The sequence below is a fragment of the Geotrypetes seraphini genome, chromosome 15 (assembly GCF_902459505.1).
Source record: "Geotrypetes seraphini chromosome 15, aGeoSer1.1, whole genome shotgun sequence".
In the NCBI taxonomy this organism is placed as follows: Eukaryota; Metazoa; Chordata; class Amphibia; order Gymnophiona; family Dermophiidae; genus Geotrypetes; species Geotrypetes seraphini.
The window spans coordinates 43,266,872-43,288,652 of NC_047098.1; the positions used below are offsets into that span (position 1 = coordinate 43,266,872).

Genomic DNA, 21,781 nt, shown 5'->3' on the forward strand with positions numbered 1-21,781 from the left:
GGTAAGAGGAGCTGCAGCTCACAACACCAACGCCTCAAACCAAACATCTGAATGAGATGCCACATCAATCCGGTAATGCCTGACAAAAGAAGGAGAGACAATCAAGTAGCTGCTCTACAGATCTCATATTTCAGGAAGAAGCTTCTGGACACTGCTTTCAGTGTGTCCCAAACAATAAAAAGAGAAGAACCAGAGAAAAGGTTGTGTTCCCCTTAACTGTATCTATGACATCTTGTTTGTCTGTCTTGCCTGTTTAGATTGTAAGTAGAGAATGATACGGTGGATGTTACCCGCGGCTAGTAGCCACAGGTAATCAGCCAAAACGGTGGAGGGGGAAAGGTGCTCACCGCAGGTACAGGGACAAGGCCATCCACCGCCCCCTGGAGCGGTGAATGGCCTTGTCCTTGCAGTTAAGGGAGGGAACGCGTGCGGTCACCTCCCTCCTTCCTACCTACCCAAATCTATCTATTTCCCTCCCTCCCCTTACCTTCGCAGCGCGTTTTAAGGTTTGAGACTTGTTGAAAGCCACTGGAGCGTACGTGCAGTTGTGTGCATGTGTGGGCAGAAGCTTCTCATCTGACGCAACTTCCTCTCTAATGGTGGGGGGGGGGCCCCACCAACAGGAGCGCCAACACTTCTAAGTAAAGTGGGGGCTTCCCCCACACCCCCTTGGACCACTGTAAAATAGTGTTTGAATCCAACGTGCTGATGTCCTGCGCGCGATTGCCCTCAATTGTCTTATGTGGTTTTGTCTGTATAGTAATCATTACCTACTTGATCCCTAAGAAAACCATACAAAAATATGTAGTCTATATGTGAATATAAACCATGCAGGAAAGAAAAGTATGTGTAGACCCTTTGAGTATTATAGATCTCTCTCCAGACATCATACAGTCCCAGGTCCTGAACAAAAGGTTTAAAAGCACGAGTGATGGATTTATCCTCTGAGCCAGGTTAAGATAAGCATTAAAATTGCCTGCATAGATCAAGGAAGCTTCTGCAAAAACATCCTATTGTATTTGAAAAGCTGCAAAAAACCCCCCTCATTTTATACCATGTTTAGAGCAAAAATATTAACTAGGGCCAGTAAGTTTTCATCAACTAATAGTCACAAAGAGGGATCTCCCATGGGGGTCCCTTTGCACCTTCTGCACCAGCACTTTAAGATCTTTATGAAATAGCAATGCTATAACCTACTTTTTAGTGTTGGAAGAATCAGACACAAATGAAAGTAGTGGATACAAAAAGTAAAAAAATTTCTTCCAAAAAAATGGAACTCTTGTACAAATATTATATATATGGGCTCTCTGAATTAAATCCTGCATAAGCAAATACCATTTCTTGGATGGACTAAGGCCATTGCCATTTATGGTAGCAATTTGAACACCAGTAGACATTGTAGTTAATACAAACCTGTTACAGAATTTAACAACCTAAAGTAAAACTCCAGCACATGTGAAATGACTTCTCTCCCAAATCCCAGAACCTTCCAAATGAAAGACCAACAAAAAAATTTTAAAATTTTTTAAAAAAAGGAAAAAAATTAACCTGAAATCCTCCCCTTGTATCCCTTCCCATCTCTCATCCTATGAAGTAAACTCCCAGATCCCATCTAATCACAAGAAAGGGCAAAGAAAAGAGCAACCTAAGGAGAGAGTCCTCTGTCCCTTCATGATTTCTTTGCACCCCCTCCCCAATGTAACATTCATAAAACATCTTGCTAACATCAGTGCTCTTAATTCAATAAATAAGGCAACAATCAACACTCTCACACTGATCAAGCTAAAAAAACAAGCTACATATTTGGGCATCATTATGTATTTGGGGCAGTATTAGCAGCATAAGTCCACTGAGAAACAGTCTGTCTTTTTTTGTCATAAAATACAAAAAACCCCGCACCGAGGGGAATTATCCCAAAGCAGATACAAGGATAACTCCAGAACATGCTCAAGTGTGGTCATCTTCAGGATGTCACTGCAGCCTCTTTCACTTGTTGGAAGAACAAGACCGATGTTTAGCTTTCAGTGTTGAGCTGGTAGAATGGTCAGAGGCCAATCAAGCTGCTAGCAAAGCCTTCCAAACTTTAGTGTTGTTGTTTGTTTTTTTTTTTTGTTACCCTACAGATTGAGCTTTGCGGGGAAAAACTAAATCCCAAAGGAAAGGTCCAGTGGTACTTGACTTTCTCCTTATGCAGTAAATAAGGAAAGGTCTTCTTACACTGAAATTGAGGTAGCCTGAAATTGAATATAGGATACAGATTGTGCTTTCTGCATAATCAATTCTTTATCCAAGTGCTGTGTAAAGCACACAATGATGTACTATGGTCTTGTGTCAAAAGCAATGCATAGGGCCGTATGCACTTGTTCAGTTCTATATCAGGTGCTGATTCAGTAAATCCCAGTATCTGATGACAAAGAGTCTGAATCATTGACTTAAAAAACTTTCTCTTGATTGTTATTTTCTACATAGAACCTTAAGTGGTTCTGATGGTTTGTTTTCAACGGAAAGAACAGTGAAGGCGACCTCTGTGTTCAACTGGATTAATTTATTCATTCACATAAAGACTCGACACATATGTGTTTTGGCCTACACGGCCTGCATCAGGAGTCTTAACAGAAGTCTAGGTCTTATTAGACAGGCCTCTCGAAGTTTAGATGCACTTGATATAGTGTTGTACTAATGAGTTGCAGAGATCAGTTAAAAGCCCAAAAAATCCTGCATGGATGTCTTCTCAGAAAAGCTAATGAACCAAAAGGCTTTTAATTGTAGTTTGAAAATTAATAAAGAATTTAAAAAAAAAATAAAAAAAAATAAGTCTGAAGGATGAAGGAAAAAAAAGATGAAGGGGAAAAAAAGAGTAAGGTTAAATAGACAAATCTGTCATTTGAGGAACCCAGGGCTTTTTAAAATTTATAAATAATCTGGAAATAGGAACAACAAAGTAAGGTGGCCAGATTTGCAGATGAATCAAAATTTATATTTGTGAGTTCAAAGCTTCGATTGCACCATGCACATTTTTACAAAAGAACATAAGAATAGCCTTACTGGGTCAGACCAAAGGTCCATCAAGCCCAGCAACTCGTTCTCACAGTGGCCAATCCAGGTCACTAGTACCTGGTCAAAACCCAAAGAGTAGCAACATTCCATCGCTACCAATCCAGTGGCTTGCCCCATGTCTTTCTTAATAACAGATTATGGACTTTTCCTCCAGGAAATTGTCCAAATCCTTCTTAAAACCAGCTACGCTGTCTGCTCTTACCACAACCTCTGTCAATGCATTCCAGAGCTTAACTATTCTCTTGAGTGAAAAAATATTTCCTCCTATTGGTTTATTGGTTTTAAAAGTATTTCCCTATAACTTCAAGTGTCCCCTAGTCTTTGTAATGTTTGACGGAGTGAAAATATGATCCACTTGTACCCGTTCTACTCCACTCAGGATTTTGTAGACTTTAGTCATATCCCTCCTCAGCCTTTACCGATTCTTTGCAGCATAGATTGATTTGAAACTTTCTAAATACTTTCCTTGCTGACATTTTTTTACATTCTACTACTTGGTGGGTCACTTGAAAATGCTTTTAGATAGCTTTTGCTTATTTTTAGGGGGACATTCTGTGGAAGTGATGTCCTCTGACATTAATGTTAAAAATCAGGGAATACCTGGAGAAAAGTGTTTTCTCTTGACACCCTCTTCCCTTTTTTATTGTACAGCTGCATATCATTGAAGTTGGCACGCCTCCCACTGGGAACCAACCATTTCCAAAGAAAGCAGTTGATGTCTTTTTTCCACCAGAGGCACAGAATGATTTTCCAGTTGCAATGCAGGTATGGTGTAACAAAAGTTGGAAGGTCTTTTATTGCTTTTTGATAATACTAATAGCAAGAGGAATTGTGCTCCCAGGCATGCTCTAGAGGCTGTTTTAATGCTTCAGGAAAGAGGGGGGGGGGGGGATAAAAAATACTTTTTTTTAACTAAGCAACTCTTTGAGAGGATTTTGGCATTTGAGTTTTTCAGTCTTTTCCCCCTGATTCCTGCTTTGAATGAGGGAGGAGATGCAATGAGATGAAATGAGATCATTTGGAAGCAGCACACACAAGTATGCAGAATTTTGTATGTTCATACCATGTGCTATCTGAAAAGGATGAATCTTGAAGCTTGATGTTAGAGGGTTGTAGTATAGCAAGACTTGTCACCTGATTTATAATCTTATTCTTTCTGAAGGCTACTTTTTTATTTCTTTATGCAGATTAGTGAAAAGCATGATGTGGTGTTCCTAATAACCAAATATGGTTATATACATCTATATGACCTAGAAACTGGAACTTGCATTTACATGAACAGAATTAGTGGAGAAACTATCTTTGTCACCGCACCCCATGAAGCTACTGCTGGAATTATTGGTGTAAACCGAAAGGGACAAGTAAGGAAATTCTCTCTTCACTTCAACAAACCTCATATAAATAGTTGCTGAGGTAATGAATGTGTGTATTGAGTATAGTATTAAAATTCATCACCTTCATTCTTGCATGTAAAAATAATCAAAAGCTTTTAATCTGAGTTTCTTCCTTTTGATTCCCAGCTCAATTAGAACTGTGTTTAATTAGTGGGTATTTCCCCTTATTTATATGTCAGTTGTTGTAGTGAGAGTCCTTGCAATCAAGGGTCTAAATCCCAGCCACTAGATATCTCCCCATAGCATGATGACCAACTCTTCACCCCCCCCCTAGCCAATGGGACTGCAAGTGCTGCCTCCAGAGTATTTGCTGGGTGATCTGAAGAGTAATGACTTGGACTAGCCCCTTTCAGAAGCAATGTACTGAGCCTACCAAGTAGTTTTAGTTGTAAATGATTGTAGTCTTTCAAAACTGGATTGGCATGCTCGTGTACTCTGACATTCACAGCTTATTTAGAATGTTGTTGGTATCATGGACTTTGTTATAAGCAGGGCCTCCAATTCACTTTAGTAAGGTTTTAATACTTCTGCCCTTGCCATAGAATAGGCCCGCCCCATGGAATCACCATGGTAGAACCAAGGACAAGACCTAAGATGCAACTACAGAGGCTGCCATTTTTCTGTTACCGCTACTTTTCCTTGCTATAATCCTCTGGCACTAGGATAATGATGGCAGTATAACACATCAGTTAAGTTATTTACTTGTCCTGTCCAGTACCCAAATGTTAGGAAAAGCTTGAAGTGGTGTAATGCTACTGTCTTCCATGGAGGGTTAATGATGGTGTTTGGGAAAGGGATGAAAATGGGAAAGGTAATAGAGAGGAGGCATTGGAGCAGGAGGGATTGAGCATCCCTCCTGCTCCATTAAAGGTATGGGGAGGGGGGGTGGAAAGTGGGCCTGGAATGGGTAGGGGGTGTCCAGGGGGGTGGGGTTGGCAGGAGGGAATTGGCATCCCTCCTGAGTTTGTGTTTTTGGTGGGTGGGCCTGGCCCAGCCAGCCGGCTGGCTGGCCGGCCGGACTAGATTTTGTAACAGGGAGGGAGGTGGGCTAGGCCAGGAGGGGTTTAACATGGCAGGAAGGAGTTGGCATCCCTCCTGCCTTTTGTGGGGGGGGTGTCATCCGTGACTGCTTTTTTTTTTTTTTTTTACTTTTTTGTCAGGCAGGGAGCCCGTGGTTTTAACCTGTGGGTTAAAACCATGGGCTCGCATTGCGGGGAAGGGCAGGAGAAATTCAGGGCAGCAGAGAGCAGGGCTTTTAATGGAGCTAGAGTCAAAAAGACTTTTTCGACTGGTCCCCAGCAGTCGCTTTTTGGGTTGATGGGCCAGCCCAGTCGGATCGGGAAATTTGTTTAGTGAATTGTATCCCTAACTACTTTGCATGCAGTTCCCCTCATTTGCATGCACAGATTCGAAGCGGATCGCAGGAGAGATTAGTGAATCGGGCCGGGGTTGCTAAGGGGTCGCAAACTGATCGGTACAGTTTGCTTAGTGAATCTAGCCCATTGTTTTTATGACTTTTCCTTGGAGCATTATTCAATCAGATTAAAATTATTGTAAGTAATGTGGATAAGGATCTCTTAGGTGTCTGTGCAGCCTTATATATTCCTGATAGCACTTAAGAAGTTTAGTAGATAACAGGCAAAGGCAATCTTGCACCTTTTGGATTTTTTTTCTCTCTGAATTAAGCATGGTGTGATCAGGTTATCTGAACCCACAGAGCCTAAGAAGTTTTAAACTTGGTTCTCTGTGATGCTGCCACAGCATTTGCCTTGCTTTCTGTATGTTTTTCTTGTACCCTTACTGTGCAGTATAATACTTGGATTACTCAGTATGTGGCTGTAAAATACTGCCGCTGTCTAGAGGTTTGTTCTGTACTATTATGAAGCTTTCTCACCTCATTTCAATTTTTTGGACTTTACCAAAATCATCTTTTTGTAACCTATTGCCTTTTTCTTTATGAATGCAGAACAGAAACTGATGGTGTGCTAGACCTTTGATTTTTATTTATTTATTTTTAAGTCTGGTGCTGAAACCCACCCATGTGATTAGTGCCCTCTGCCACTAATAAGGAACATTCTAGAGTCCATGTCCTAAGTTAATTCCTAGTTTAGTGTGATACAATGGGGGATGATCTTCTCTGTCAGTCATAGGATAGGAGTCACTTTGGAAGAAATTATAAAGGGCCTGGAAAGCTGTTGCTCAGAGGTTTTCATTCACTGGAGTCCAGAGAGTGGAGGTGAGGATCCTTGAGCTCAAAGCCTGGAAACTTGCTTCCTAAGTGACTTCAGTGGTCCATTGTATAGGAGGACTTTCATTCCTATGCCAGCCAAAAAGGGTTCTGTGGAAACTGCAACAGAGGAGCTGGTATAGCACAGGAAAGGCAACATGCTGTCTAGCAAGTATACAATATACAAGTGTGTGTTGAGAAGAACCGGACTCTCAGGTACCTCTCACTGTTCTGCTTCCTGACCATCTTCTGTTTCTTCATATACACAGCTGGGAGTAGATGTCATCTAGGTGCATGCCTAACCTCCTAGTCAAATAAATATTGAATCTGATTAATTACAGTATTTACATTGGCACTCTTGGGATGGGGGTGATTAGCAGGACAACAAGGTTTCAGGCAACCTCTACTGGAAGGATTTTTAAGAGAGGACTGATACAAGTCCAGAGCATGCTGTTTATAGTGTCAGTGGCTGAGTCTGTTGTCACTTCAAAGAGAAAAGAGGAGAAAAGGAGTGTGCCCACATGAGAACAAACAGAGGAAGAGGAGAGAAACCAGAGTCCAATGATGTTAACAAGGGGTTGGTTTGTTTTTTTGTTGTTCTTTTTATTTTGCCTTGGGTTATCTACTTTTTGTTTTGGTCTTGAGTTTAGGCTCCCTCTGTCCACAGAGACCCTTTGTTTTAGATGCTGTGTTCTGCTGCTATCCCCTCCTTTAATTAGAGACACAGGTAACTTTATAAATTTCTGCTTTGTGGTGAGGATTCAGTAGAGACCAGTCATTTGATTAATTTAAAGGTATATGAACCAAGAATGCCCTCATTCATCTCTTTATAGCATGTATGCAAAAACAAATGCAAATCTATTTGAATAGTGAAATTTCAACTTAATGTAGGCTAAAAAATCATTTGAAGACTACAAATCTGTGATGAAAGTACTAGTTGGAATCTTATCAAAATATAACTTATTACAGGAAAGATAAGTTTGGTATGAGGGAGAAACAACTCTTACTATGGTAAAGCTTCCATTTTTTCCATGAGTTCGTATTGATTGGGTTGAGCCATTGGTTTAATGATCCAGATTTTTCCCTTTTCTTATCCATCCTTTCTGAGCAAAGTAGGGAAGCAGGGTGATGGAGAAATTGGGGGGAATCCAAATCCCACAAGTTGAAAACCACAGCTTAATTTAATCTGTTAGATGACATTTGTTGCACAAACAAGAATCCTAAAATAAGGCTGAGGATTTGAGACTGCTATCTTTCCTGGAGGAGTAGATCTTTTAATGAAGGCTTTAATTTGTGTGGTGATGCATAGAGTGCCGACTCCATTGAATCTCTTATTTACCTGTTTAAAAAGTCATGCAAGTCTATTTCATAAGTTTGCCTAGTAATCTTTCTGGGCAAGCTGCCACAGAATAAGTGTGTGAGGCACTGCTGAACAAAAGCATGCAGTAAACCTAGGAAATCTCTTCTCCCTAATTACCTCTCTTTCTGGCAGCTTCACAGACTCACTTACTGAAGAATGCCACAAAGCTGTCTGAAACACTTCAGTGCCCATTTCTTTGTTCCCATCCCTGCTTGTATGTGATTGCATGTTAATGGTTATCTATGTACCTTTTTTGAGCATATCCATCTTAGGACCATGATGCCCTGTTTTTTAGTATTCTTGTTTGAAGCATTCACAATTTCTATTAATACATTTCCCTTTTATTCTTTCCAACTAGATAGGATGTTGGAAAGAAATGTATACATAAGGGGTCAAAATATTCTGAACACTTAACAGAAAGGAGCCAAATGCTGTGATAGTAATGGTGGGGGAACTGGTGAAGGCACATGAAGTTTGAAAATAGGAAAGTCATACTGGAGGTTCCAGAGAAATTGTTCCCTTTGCCCCTCCCCTCAAAAAAAAAGTCCCATATTTTTCTATGGGACAAGTTCTAGCTGCTGCAGCATATCAACATTGAAACAGAACAGGAAATGGGGCGTGGCTTGGTTGCACATGAAGAAGGTTGGGTAGTGAGTGAGCTCCACATCGGTAGACCTTGAAAGTATTATAAGTCGCATGAAAAATTTTTAACTTCATGCTTTAAACCAGGGGTCTCAAAGTCCCTCCTTGAGGGCCGCAATCCAATCGGATTTTCAGGATTTCCCCAATGAATATGCATGAGATCTATGTGCATGCATATTCATTGGGGAAATCCTGAAAACCCGACTGGATTGTGGCCCTCAATGAGGGACTTTGAGATCCCTGCTTTAAACGAAAAATAAAGGTGTGCAATGGCTTCGGGGAAGCAAAATAAGAATGAGTTAGTGTTTCCAATGTCTGGAAGTAATAAGAGAGCGAAGATAGTCAGTCGGCATCAAAAAATGGCGATAATGAGGTAATGAAGGAACTGAAAGAGATTAAGGAGATTGTGTCGGGTATTGCAAAAAAAGTTAACGACTTAACAGAGGAAATTTCCACCCTGAATAAGAAAATGGAAATGTTAGAAATGAAGTCGAACAATATGGAGGAAAGAATTGTTACTGTGGAAACAGAAATTCTACATAGTAAAACAGATCGAAAGAAAATTGAATTACTTACTTGTGAGCTGGAGGACTGCTCTAATCGAGAGAGGAGGAGTAATTTAAGACTTTTAGGGCTACTGGAATGGGCGGAGAAAGGAAATGCGATATCCTTCCTTGAAAATGTACTACCTAAAATATTGCCGATTAAGTCAAAGTTCCCCTTAGAAGTCGAGAGAGCACACAGGATTCCTGCGTGGAAATCGGTTAAGCAAAAGGGTCCTCGGCCATTAATTTTTAAGTTAAGACATCAACAGGTCATGGAGATCTTTCAACTAGCATAACAGAATAAAAATTTGAAATATCAGGACACCTGTATACATTTTGTACCCGACTTTGCCAGAAACACGGCAAACAAGAAGAAAAGCTTTTTGGATCTTAGACCCCAGTTGAGAGAGATGGGGGCTAAATATGGTCTAATATATCCTGCTATCATGAAGATTACTTTTGATAATAAAACAATCACTTTTGACGATCCAGAGAAGTTACAAAGTTTTATTCAGCAGCAGGAACAGCCAATGTCTACTTAACTCCTCTCAACGAGGAAAGGAAGAAAAGGGGGCAAAACGTTTTTTAATTATATTATTATACGTATCTTTATTCTTTTCTTTTCGAGGATGGTATATAAATGAAAACTTTATGCATGAGTTAGTGTGTCTTCATTGGTTTCTAAGGAAAACGGATTAGAATGTTTGCAGCTTTATTTTAAAAATCTGATTCAACGGTCCCGGCATGGAATTCATCAATACTAGGAATAAACATTCTAATTGGAACAAGCAACTAGAGTGCTGTGGTTATACCTTTTTCTATCTGTTAGGATTGCAGAATTATACTGCTAATATGCTTGGAGGTGTTTGTGCAGGAGTGCAAATACAGTAAATATATGCACAGAAGATCGGGTGGATCAAGGGAAGATCCTAATACAGAAATCTACAGAGAAGAGTCAGGAACTGAAGGAAGCTAATAAACAACAGAACTTCAAAAATGGAATTAAATGTTTTAGATTTCGGGCTATTATTGCTCTGAAAAACCAGTTTCTGACAGCTAAACTGGTGAAAGCCATGACCATTGAGGATCGCCTTGCTGTCCGGAAGTAGCGTGAAAATCAGCTGGTGGTTAATTCCGCTACTAGGAAAAAGCAAGGGTATAACTGCAGATGTACTTCAAAAGGTTGACGTTTATTCCTAGCAATTGCTAAAGAGTCATCGCATTTAACAGTTGATTTCAGAAGGTATAAGATGATCTAACAGTTGCCACGCGTTGTATTTCATAGGAGGCAATTAATGTACTTTGTTAAGCACAAGATGCTTTTTGCACTACGCTCAGTTCTGTTAATGTAGTTTTCATCCAGCTGACAGAGATGAATTGATAGATCAAAAATTTACAATGTAATATTAAATCCATACATTTGCTTAACAACTGTGCACTTGATGAATCCTGGAGAAACTTACAAAGAATCATTTAGGAGCGTGAGTTGGAAATACAGAAGGGCAATGAAGACAAGAGTGAAAGGACAAATTATGCTAATAGTTTGCATGACATCCCAATAATAAGATATCATTATATATTTATGCTTTAGAGTTTTTACAAATGATTTTCAATTTAGAATTTAGAATAGGGAAGATGCTAAGAGTTTCATAAAGATGAAGTTTTAAATGGAAGAAATTATATGGATTAAGTTCTAGGTTTATTCTGTTTGTTTCATACATAAATGGTAACATAAGAAGCTGGTTCTAAATAGTTATGTATTTGCTTAGTGATACTTATGTGATTCTAATTATTCTCATCATCAAAAGTAATTGATTTAATTTAAAAATTGATTCAGGTAAATGATTCATTTCAAGATAATATAATTTATTCCCTTAAAGATAGCTGCTATGTTTCAGTGTTATCCTGATTTAATAAAAAAGATATCAAGAGGATATACTTAATTTAATGTAATCTATTGATTATAGGGTGTTTTAAATGGATTACAACTGAGTCTTTAGGTATATTATTATAAAAGACTAATTTAGAAATTTTTAAACTGCATACAAAGTTATTAAATTGATATTATTATATGATTTTTGATATAGATTAATTTATCAAGAATGATTATATGTTACAAGTATTTTAGATGTGACTTATTTCAATATATTGTTTAAGGAAGGTCTCTGGAGTTTATCATCGCCTAATCTAATATATGTCACTAAGTTGATACTATTATTAATAATTTGGGGTGGGTGGGTAGGGGGGAGGGTAGAGAAGGAATTTTTTTGATAGGGGTATCTTATGTACAACATTTTTATAATATTGCTAATGGTGTCTAATTATTATAAATTAATTATATCTGATTACTTAGAAAACAAAATATATAATGGAGATTAAACTTTTTCATTAAATGTTAATGGCCTTAACTATCATATAAAGAAGAAAAAAATGCTTGCTTTCCTGAAGAAACAAAACGCAGATTTATATTTCATACAAGAGACTCATTTATCAATGGTGGAGTCACAAAAACTGGAAGGGGAATGGGTAAAGTTTTTTTGCACCTGCTACTGGGAAAAAAGCGGGGGTTGCCATATTGATAAATAAAAAGAATACAGCTAATTTGATTCTGATCCCTTGGGAAGGTGGGTACATATAAGAATGAGCATGGGAAATAATATCCTGGATTTGGTTAATGTGTATGCCCCAAATACGAATCAAATTGAATTTTTCAAGAATTTACAACAATTATTACTCCCACTGGCTGTCTCTAATTTAGTGGTGGCTGGAGATTTCAGTGCTGTTATAGATCCATTAATGGATAAAAAACCAAGTAAAATTATGAAGTCTTTAGGGTTAGATAATTTGGTACAGTCTTGTGATTTGAAAGATATATGGCGGATACTTCATTTTGATGAGCGGGAATTTTCTTTTTGTTCACAAGTTCATAAATCTTTTCAAGAATAGATTATATTTTTGTTTCAAATCAATTAGTATAGCAAGTTACAAAAGCATCCATAGACCCGATCATATTATCAGATCATGGAGGTGTATGGATTGATTTTAAGTTTGGAGAACAAGAATATAGTAGGTCTGTTTGGAGATTAGATAATTCATTGATTGCAGATTCAAAATTCCTTGAAGAATTTAAATTAAAAATGATTGAATTTTTTCATATTAACACCTTGAAAGATACTAATATAGAAACATTATGGGATGCATTCAAGGCTACCATGAGAGGCAATATTATTTCATATTTGGCATATATTAGAAAACAACTTAAAAAACAATTTTGTGATTTGGAAAAAGAAATTAATCTTGGAAGCTAAATTAGTGGAGAAATGGGAGCAGAATACTTTATAGGCTTTATTAAAGGCAAAAGATAAATATAATGAGATTTCATCAAAATTTGCAAGGAATGATTTGTTTTCCCAACAAATTTTGTATTATGGAAGCCCAAATAAGGCGGGAAGATTATTGGCAAATTATCTTAATGCAAAGAAAAGAAGGACAAAAATTATTGCAATAAAGGATGAGAAAGGAGTTACACATACTCAAATTCGAGATATTTTGAGTCAATTTCTAAATTTTTATAAAGACCTATATTCTTCCGAGCCTTATGAGGATAGGAAAAAAGATGGTTTAGAATTATTGGACCTAATTATTGGACCAAAGGTTCCTGAACGTATAAAAGAATTAGAAACAGCGTTGAAGTCTCTTAGAGTTGGATCCACTCCAGGTGGTGATGGTTATACAGTAGAATTTTATAAATCATTTCAAATTACCCTATTACCTCATTTATTAAATTTATTTCAATACCAACTAACTAAAGGTTGCATTACTGGTACTATGGCATTCAAGTTTCAAGTTTATTAGTTATTTGATTAATCGCCTATCACAATTACTAAGCGATGTACAGATAATAACATAAATTACTAAAATACACAAAAATAAGAGGTAAACATTAACAACAATTTAAAAATCATTAAAAATAGACAAATTAAAACAAGGTAGTTAAACTATAACAGGGAAACCAAACAGAGATCCCACTTTGGTTTCAAACTACAGGCCTATCTCACTAATTAATGTTGATGGAAAACTTTTGGCTAAGACATTGGCTTTGCGATTAGCTAAGGCTCTCCCTTTTATTACTGATAATCACCAAACAGGATTTGTTGCTAAGATACATTCTTCTAATTATACCAGATTGGCTTTTCATATGTTAAACTTAACAAAAGACATAAAAGATCCGGCTTTCTTGGTCTCTTTAGACGCGGAAAAAGCCTTTGATCGAGTTGAATGGACTTTCATGTACCAAGCATTAGAGTGGTTTGGTATAGGTTCGGGATTTATACAAATGATTCAGACGTTGTATAGCTCCCCGGCTGCAAGATTGTATATTAATAATAATTTATCTGAATGTTTTAATTTGTGGAGGGGGGGTTAGACAAGGTTGTCCATTATCTCCTTTGCTTTTTGATATTGTGTTAGAACCCTTGCTATTAGCTATTCAACAAGCAAAGGGGATACAGGGTATTCCTCGTGCAGACTGGGAATATAAAGTCTCTGCATATGCAGATGATATACATTACATTACATTACATTACGGATTTCTATTCCGCTTGTACCTTGCGGTTCTAAGCAGATTACATTGGAAGATAACTGGGCATTTCCAGGAAGTTACATTACATTGGGAGATAGCTGGACATTTCCAGGAAGATACATTGGAAGAAAGTTGGACATTTCCATAAAGGTAGAAGGTAGTTGGTTTCAAGTTACATAGTGAGGTTTCAGGTTATTTTGTGACATAGAGAAGAAGATTCTAGCATGATGGGATTCGTGTTAGATTAGGTTAACTGAATATGTTTTTTGAATAGTAGTGTTTTTTATTTCTTTTCGGAATGCTTTATAGTCTGTTGTTGTAATCAATAGGTTGGATATGGAGGGGTCAAGTTTCGCTGCTTTAGTAGCTAGGAGGCTGTCGTATAGTTTTTTGCGTTGAGTACCTTTGAGTGCTGGATAGGAGAATGGTGTCTGGGTTCTCCTAATTCTGGGTGAAAGGTTTCGATTTAGGCGATTGTTTAGGTAGGCAGGCGTAGTTCCGTTTATTACTTTGTATAATAGAATAAATAATTTGAATTGGATTCTGGCTTGTATGGGTAACCAGTGTGAGTCTAGGTAGGCATTGGTGATGTGGTCAAATTTTCAGAGTGAATAGATTAGCCTGAGAGCTGTGTTCTGAACGGACTGTAGTTGTTTAATTAAGTTTATTGGACAAGGTAGGTAGAGGATGTTGCAGTAGTCCAATAGTCCTAGTACAAGGGATTGGACTATGATCCTGTATTGTTCTTTGTTGAAGAATTTTCTTATTTTTATTTTTCGTAGGTTGCGCATGGTGAAGTATGCTTTTTGTGTTGTTTTGTTGATTTGGGTCTGCATTGAGCAGCATCTGTCTATCAATACTCCAAGGATTTAAGAGATGTCTGTATTGGATATTTGGTTACATTTATTACCAATTCTGTTATGGAAGGGTTTTTGTCCTTTTCAAGCAGTAAGAATTTTGTTTTATCTGAATTAAGCTTCAATTTGTGGTTTGTCATCCATTTTTCCACTGCTTTCAGAGTTGTTTCCAGGTGTCCTGTTGAGTTGGGGGTCTTGGTTATCGAAGGGGAGCAGAATGGTTATGTCGTCTGCGTAACTGAATGATATTACATTTAGGGTATCTAGAGTGGTACCAAGGGAGGATATGAATAGATTGAAGAGGATGGGCGATAGTGGTGATCCTTGTGGGACTCCACAGGGGTTAGACCATGGGACTGATTTGAGATCGTTAGACTTTACTCTATAGGTTCTAGTTTTAAGGAATCCTTGGATCCAGTTGTATACCCCACCTGAGATCCCTATAGCATCTATTATTACATTAGTGATTTCTATTCCGCTTGTACCTTGCGGTTCTAAGCGGATTACATTAGAAGATGGCTGGTCATTTCCAGGCGATGACAATACAATACTTTACATTACTTTACAAATTTTGCATACCTTACTTTACATGACTTTTCGTACATAACTTTACGTAGTTTTACATTCCTTTACTTTACATTACCTTACAGTACTTACATAACTTTACCTTACGTTATTTTACATATCATAACTTTACATTACAGAGAGCTAGATTCTGTTTATAGGTGGAGGTATCGGTCATTTTGAGATATTTGGTGGTTTCAATGTTTCCGGGTATGTATTGACGTATCGTCATAGCGACTTTATAAGATGTTGCCTGAGGGGAGGAATTGCAGGGAAGGTGCGGAGGGGATAGGAGATGAGGGGAGATTATGTTGTTGGTATGTGTTTTTTGAATAGTATGGTTTTGATATCTTTTCGAAATGCTTTATAGTCAGTAGTTGTGGTCAGCAGTTTGGAGATAGTGGGGTCAATTTTCGCCGCCTGTGTAGCAAGTAGGTTGTCGTATAGTTTTTTGCGTCTGGTGCCTTTGAGTGGAGGGTAGGTGAACGGGATCTGGGTTCTCCTTATTCTGGGTGAAAGGTTTCGGTGTAGGCGGCTGTTTAGGTAGATAGGTGCAGTACCGTTTAGTACTTTGAATAGTAGACAGTATAGTTTGAATTGTGTTCTTGCTCGTATCGGTAGCCAGTGAGAGTCTAGATAGGCATTGGTGATGTGATCATGTTTTCCTAGCGAATAGATGAGTCTGAGAGCTGTGTTCTGTACTGTCTGTAGTTGTTTAATCATGTAAGTGGGACAAGGTAGATAAAGGATGTTGCAGTAGTCTACAAGTCCTAGCACTAGTGATTGGACTATGATCCTGTATTGTGCTTTGTCAAAAAATTTTCTTATTTTCCGCAGGTTGCGCATGGTGAAGAAAGCTTTTTGGATAGTTTTGTTGGTGTGTATCTGCATTGTGCAGCACCTGTCTATCGATACTCCCAGAATTTTAAGCGTGGGCTGTATTGGGTATTTGATTGCATTTGCCACCAATTCAGTTAAGGTTGGTTCTTTGTCTTTTTCTAGCAGAAGGAATTTGGTTTTATCCGTGTTCAACTTCAGTTTGTGGTTTGTCATCCATGTTTCTACGGTTTCCAATATTGTTTTCAGGCGTCCTGATGAGTTGGGGTCTTGAATGTTGAAGGGGAGAAGGATTGTTATGTCGTCTGCATAGCTGAATGATACTATATTTAGGGTGTCTAGGATTGTGCCTAGGGAGGATACGAAGAGATTGAAAAGTATGGGCGATAATGGAGATCCTTGCGGTTCTCCGCAGGGGTTTGACCAAGGGTCCGATATTAGATCTTTTGACTTTACTTTATAAGTTCTAGTTTTAAGGAATCCTTGGAACCAGTTGAGCACCCTACCTGAGATCCCTATGGCGTCTAGTATCTGGAGTAGAATGGAGTGGTCTACTAGGTCGAAAGCTGCTGAGAGATCTAGTTGGATGATTAGTATTCTGTTTCCTTTACTGAAACAGAATACTAATCATCCAACTTTACTATATCCATTAGAGATACAAGCAGTGTCTCTGTGCTGTGTTTTTTTCTGAATCCTGATAGTGATGGATGAAGTATGTTGTGGTCTTCTAGGTAGTTGGAGAGATATTGAGCTACGAGACCTTCTATTAGTTTGACATATAATGGGATTGAGGCGATGGGTCGGAGTAGTATTATCTGGAGTAGTATGGTGTGATCTACTAGGTCAAATGCAGCAGAAAGATCTAGTTGGATAATTAGTATCCTACTTCCTTTACTGAGGTATTGTCGGGCTGTATCCAGTAGTGTTGCTAGTAATGTCTCTGTGCTATGGTTTGTTCTGAATCCTGATTGTGAGAGATGGAGTAAGTTATGGTTTTCCAGGTAATTTGTGAGATATTGTGCAACAAGACCTTCTATTATTTTAACGTATAATGGGATTGAGGCGATGGGTCTATAGTTAGAGGGAGAGTCAATTGGGCCTTTACGATCTTTCAGTAGAGGGGTGATTATGATCTCGCCTAGTTCTGGTGGGAATTGGCCTACTCTGAGTGTGATTTGTATCCATTGCATTAGGTTAGCTTTGAAATTAGGGGTAGCATTCATTAGTAGATATGAGGGGCAGTTATTCAGATCACATGAGGCTTGGCTGTATTTTTTGTAGAGTCGGTCCAAGTCAGTCCATTGTACTGTTGGGAAGTTGGTCCAGGTTCTGTCAGCAGTTATGGCTTCTTCCATTGTGGGGTTTATTAGTATCTCGTCGAGGTTGGACTGTGAGTTATTAAAAGTGGTTCTGATTGTGCGTATTTTGTATTTGAAGTGGTCTGCTAGTTGGGAGGCTGTTGGTGGGTGGTTTCCTTGAGTGGCTAGGAAAGGTGTGGTGTCAGTTAGTTTTCTTACTAGGTTGAAGAGTGTTTTAGTGTCTGGTGTGTTAGTGCCAATTAGTTTGGAGTAGTAGGCATTTCGTTTTTCCTTAAGTTTGATCTTATATTGTTTGGTTAGATTTCTCCATGCTGTTTTGGTTTGTTCCTGGTTCTGTTTTTTCCAGACTCTTTCGAGTTGTCTACAGTGCCTTTTTAGTTGGAGAAGTTCGGTGTCAAACCATTTGTCGAAGGTCTGCAGATTCTGTATTTTGATTTTGCTGGGGCTAACTCATTTAAGGTTGTTTCGCTTAGGGTTCTCCAATGGCTTACGAATTCTTTAGGGTTGATGGAATTGAGTGCGGGGTCTACTTTATCCCAGAATGTGTTGGGTTCGATTTTCTGGCGAGTCTTGAAGTACTTTTTTTGAGGTTTGGGTTTGTTGTTATTGTTAGCCGAGTTGATGGTGAAGGTATATTTGTAGTGGTCTGACCAGAGGGAGGGATGCCAGGTACCGTTGGAGATGTGGATATCTGGTGTGTAAGAGTTTAGGGACGTGTATGCAGCAATATCAAGTTGGTGGCCTTTTTCGTGAATGGGTTGAGGGTTAAGAATCTGGTAGGAAAGGGCATCGAGATATGAAAGTAAACCTTGTACTTGCTTGGAGGTGTGGTCTTCTAGGTGGAGATTTATGTCTCCGAGGAGCAGGTTGTGTGAAGAGTTTAGAGAGTTCTGGATGATGAAATCTTCGAGATCATGTTTTGAGACGATCCATTTTCCTGGAGTGATGTAGCAGAGAAGGCATGTCAAGGTGCCTTTGAGTGTGTCGTCGGATATTTGGCAGGCTAGAAGGTCTAAGTGGGGGGTTGAGTGTTTATCAAGGACTTTTAGTTTGAGGTTATTTATTACAAGAATAGCTAATCCCCCCCCTCGTTTGTTTTCTCGACAGACTAACTCCAGTTTGTATCCTTTGGGGCAGAATTCGGTTATGCATGGGTCTGAGTCGGAGGTTAGCCAGGTTTCGGCTAGGAAGAGGCAGCCTAGACGTTCTTTGTCCAGCCAATCCTTGATTAGTTCTGCCTTTGGGCTGACTGATCTTATGTTCATATACGCACAGGCTATCGAGGTGTGTTTTGTGTGAGGAATGGTGATACAATTTGGGTAGATGAGGTTTCGAGGAGTTGTCTCATGTGTTTCAGTTGTTGTCTTGGATTTTGGTGGATGTCTTTTTCCCCATATGGTGGTGATGTTTTCATGGTTGACTAATGGGACGGATATCAGCGTCCTGGGGTTGTGAAGTTTTCTAGATGGTTGGATTTGTCTGTAGGTTGTTGTCAATATTGGGATTGGTGAAATGTGGAATCCTGCTGTTTTCCAGTTGGGTATGAATAGGAAGAGCAGCAGGAGGGCAAGTATGAGTTTAGGTGTGAAGGTTGCCATTATGTTCGAGTAAGCTGCGTTTGAGTGGAGGAGGTTCTTTATCTCTATGCCTTGCTTTACTGGAGCGGATAGTGTAGCACAGGAGTTTTTTAGGAGTTTTTGTGTCTTGGTTCTATTTTTTTTTTTTCTTCCTGCTAGTGGAGTGGTTGTATCTAAGCTCTTTTGAGGGATCTATGTGTGTCTGGATGATGGGTGCTGGAGCTTTGATTGGTTTTCTTCGTCGGCGTTTTCTATCTTTTTTGTCTATGTCCCGAATTGTTGTGAGTCGTTTGTAGCAGGTTCTTAGGAGTGGAGTGAGGCACGCACACTCAACTCGCTGGTGCAAGGTATCTCCCAAGGTTCTTACTTCAGGTCGTTATAGGGCAGTTGGTTCCCTGGAGGCTTCCCTGCAGTCACTTCATGAAGGCGCGCACTAAGGCGCAAGCACCTTTGTTGCACGCCTTCGGCAGCGCGCCGAATAGCTGCGCGCCGTTGGTGCTTCCAAATTTCTCTGTCAGATCCCCTGCTGGTCAGGGAGAGTAGCGGAGCAGGGCTCCCAAGCTTCTCTCTCCCAGGGTCTGTGGCTGCAGCTGAGAAATCCGGAAACTACCATTCCATGCTTGCTCGAGTTGATAGAGAAATTTGCAAAAATTTTCAGGTTATAAGATAAATTGGAGCAAGTCAGAAATTCTTCCACTTAATGTCCATTGTACTAAAGGCTTATTTGACTCATTCTCATTTGTATGGAAGGAAGATGGATTAAAGTATTTAGGTATTAAGATTAAAAATACACTAGAAGACACAGTAAAAGAAAATGAAAAACTTTTATTAAAGAAAGTAACAGAAATGTGTGAGCAATGGAATCCTTTACATCTTTCTTGGTGGGGGAGAGTCCAAGCTATTAAAATGATGATATTGCTTGTGGTTTGTTATCAAATGAGTATGATACCAGTTTTTTTGTGTTTTTTTAAATAAAAAGTTAAATGGTATTCTTACAAGATTTGTTTGACTGGGTAAAATGCCTAGAATTGCCTTAGTATCTTTACAACAACCAATTATGGAGGGTGGGGTAAATTTTCCAAACTTTTATAGGTATCAGGCCTATATTTTATGCCAGGGTATGTATTGGGTCCTCCCAGAGCTCATGGAAAATACCCCTGATTGGTTGTATTTGGAATGGCGACTCATGTTTCCTTTACATCTATCTCATGTTCTCAGTATTAAGATGCCTAGGAAATATAAAGAGAACAGAATATTAATGGATACATGGAAAACATTACGTTATGTCAGTAATTTAACACCTAACCCAATACACAAATCAACAAATCAATCTTTATGAGTAAACTCCAAGATTCAAATTGGCAGATTTAAAGTCGTATGGAAGCATTGGATTATTGCAGGTATACGAACTTTAAATGATGTTATTTCAAATGGTAAACTGCTTGATTTTTCAACATAAATTTGGTCTTAAGTCACAAAGTTTTAAATGGTTGCAGCTGAAGCAGGCTATTCAGGAGGGGTTCCCTGAATGGACCAATCTTAATAATCAGTATAGTCGAATTCTTATGCTTTCAGGTGGATTTCTTGGGACACCAAGCCGCACAGTGGTATAAATTGATATCTGGATATATAAACAAAAAACCAAAGAATAGTCTTAGAGACATTTGGAGCATTGAGATCAAGCATCAAATTTCTGCGTCTCAATGGCCACGAATTTGGTCTTGGAGAATGAGATGTACAATGTCAGCATCTATGAGACAGACTTGTTGTTTTTGTTACATAGAGCTTTTTGGACCCTGTTCGATTACAAAAGTTAGATAGCTCTAAGTCTAATAGATGCTGGCATTGTAATCTAGAAGCTGGGACTTTGGGCCATTTAATATTCTATTGTCCCTGTATCATGGTCTTTTGGAAATCAATCTGGTCCCAAATTAATTGTTTACTAGAAAACCATGTAGCATTATCATATGATACAATTCTGTTTGAGATGTCAATGATAGCAAAAAGTCAAATTTCATCAAATAATAATAAACTTTTATTAATTATGACAGGAGTCGTCATATAACATATTACCAGTAATTGGAAAAATTACAAAAGGCTTAGTTATACATTTTGGTGGAATTCGCTATGTCATATTTATAAAATGGAAAGAACAATTGCCATACAAAAAGGGAACTATAATAATTTTAAAAAGATTTGGGGGCCATTGACAAATTATTGTAATGATTAGACGCCATTATCCAATGAAAGTATATAGGGGGGAGGGTATAAAGTTATACTAAAGGATTGATCAATTGATAAAATATAATATTTATATATGTTTGATTAAAATATTTATGGGAAGGGTGGGTGGGGAGGGTATAAATTCATGTTTTTAAGATGATATTAGAAGAAATACAAGTAATGTTTACATGGTTTAAATGATGTAATATTGTGTTCTTGTTGTAAGATTGAAAATGAATAAAGAATTTGAAAAAAAAAGAAACAGAACAGGAAATGATTCATTTCAAAATTGCACTTCCTGCTCCTCATCAGACATGTACATATATGTACCTAGGCAGATTGTAAATTCCATGAGACATGTATGGTTTCCTAACCAGGAATCCCACCCCCATACTCCATCTTCACTGGGTTGACCCTTAGTGAATTTAGGTGTCTTTTGTTGTAAAGTTTACTGTGAAACCTAGTGACTGAACAGTACAGTTTGCTACTGGCTGCTATGTATATAGCCTCCTTTTTATTATGAAGCCAACACAATTTTTGGAATTATTTTATGCAAACCACCTTTGCCTTCCAAGTTACTCATTTAGCGGGATTGAA

General features: G+C 38.5%; 1 protein-coding gene across 1 annotated transcript in view; it reads left to right on the forward strand.

Annotated features, from left to right (window-relative positions):
* CLTC (clathrin heavy chain) overlaps positions 1 to 21,781 on the forward strand; it is a 210,295-nt gene that overhangs the window by 79,869 nt on the left and 108,645 nt on the right. The window contains exons 5-6 of the mRNA XM_033921311.1: positions 3,709 to 3,822; positions 4,245 to 4,418. Of these exons, the coding sequence (XP_033777202.1) occupies positions 3,709 to 3,822; positions 4,245 to 4,418 (288 nt within the window). The remainder of the gene's footprint in view (positions 1 to 3,708; positions 3,823 to 4,244; positions 4,419 to 21,781) is intronic.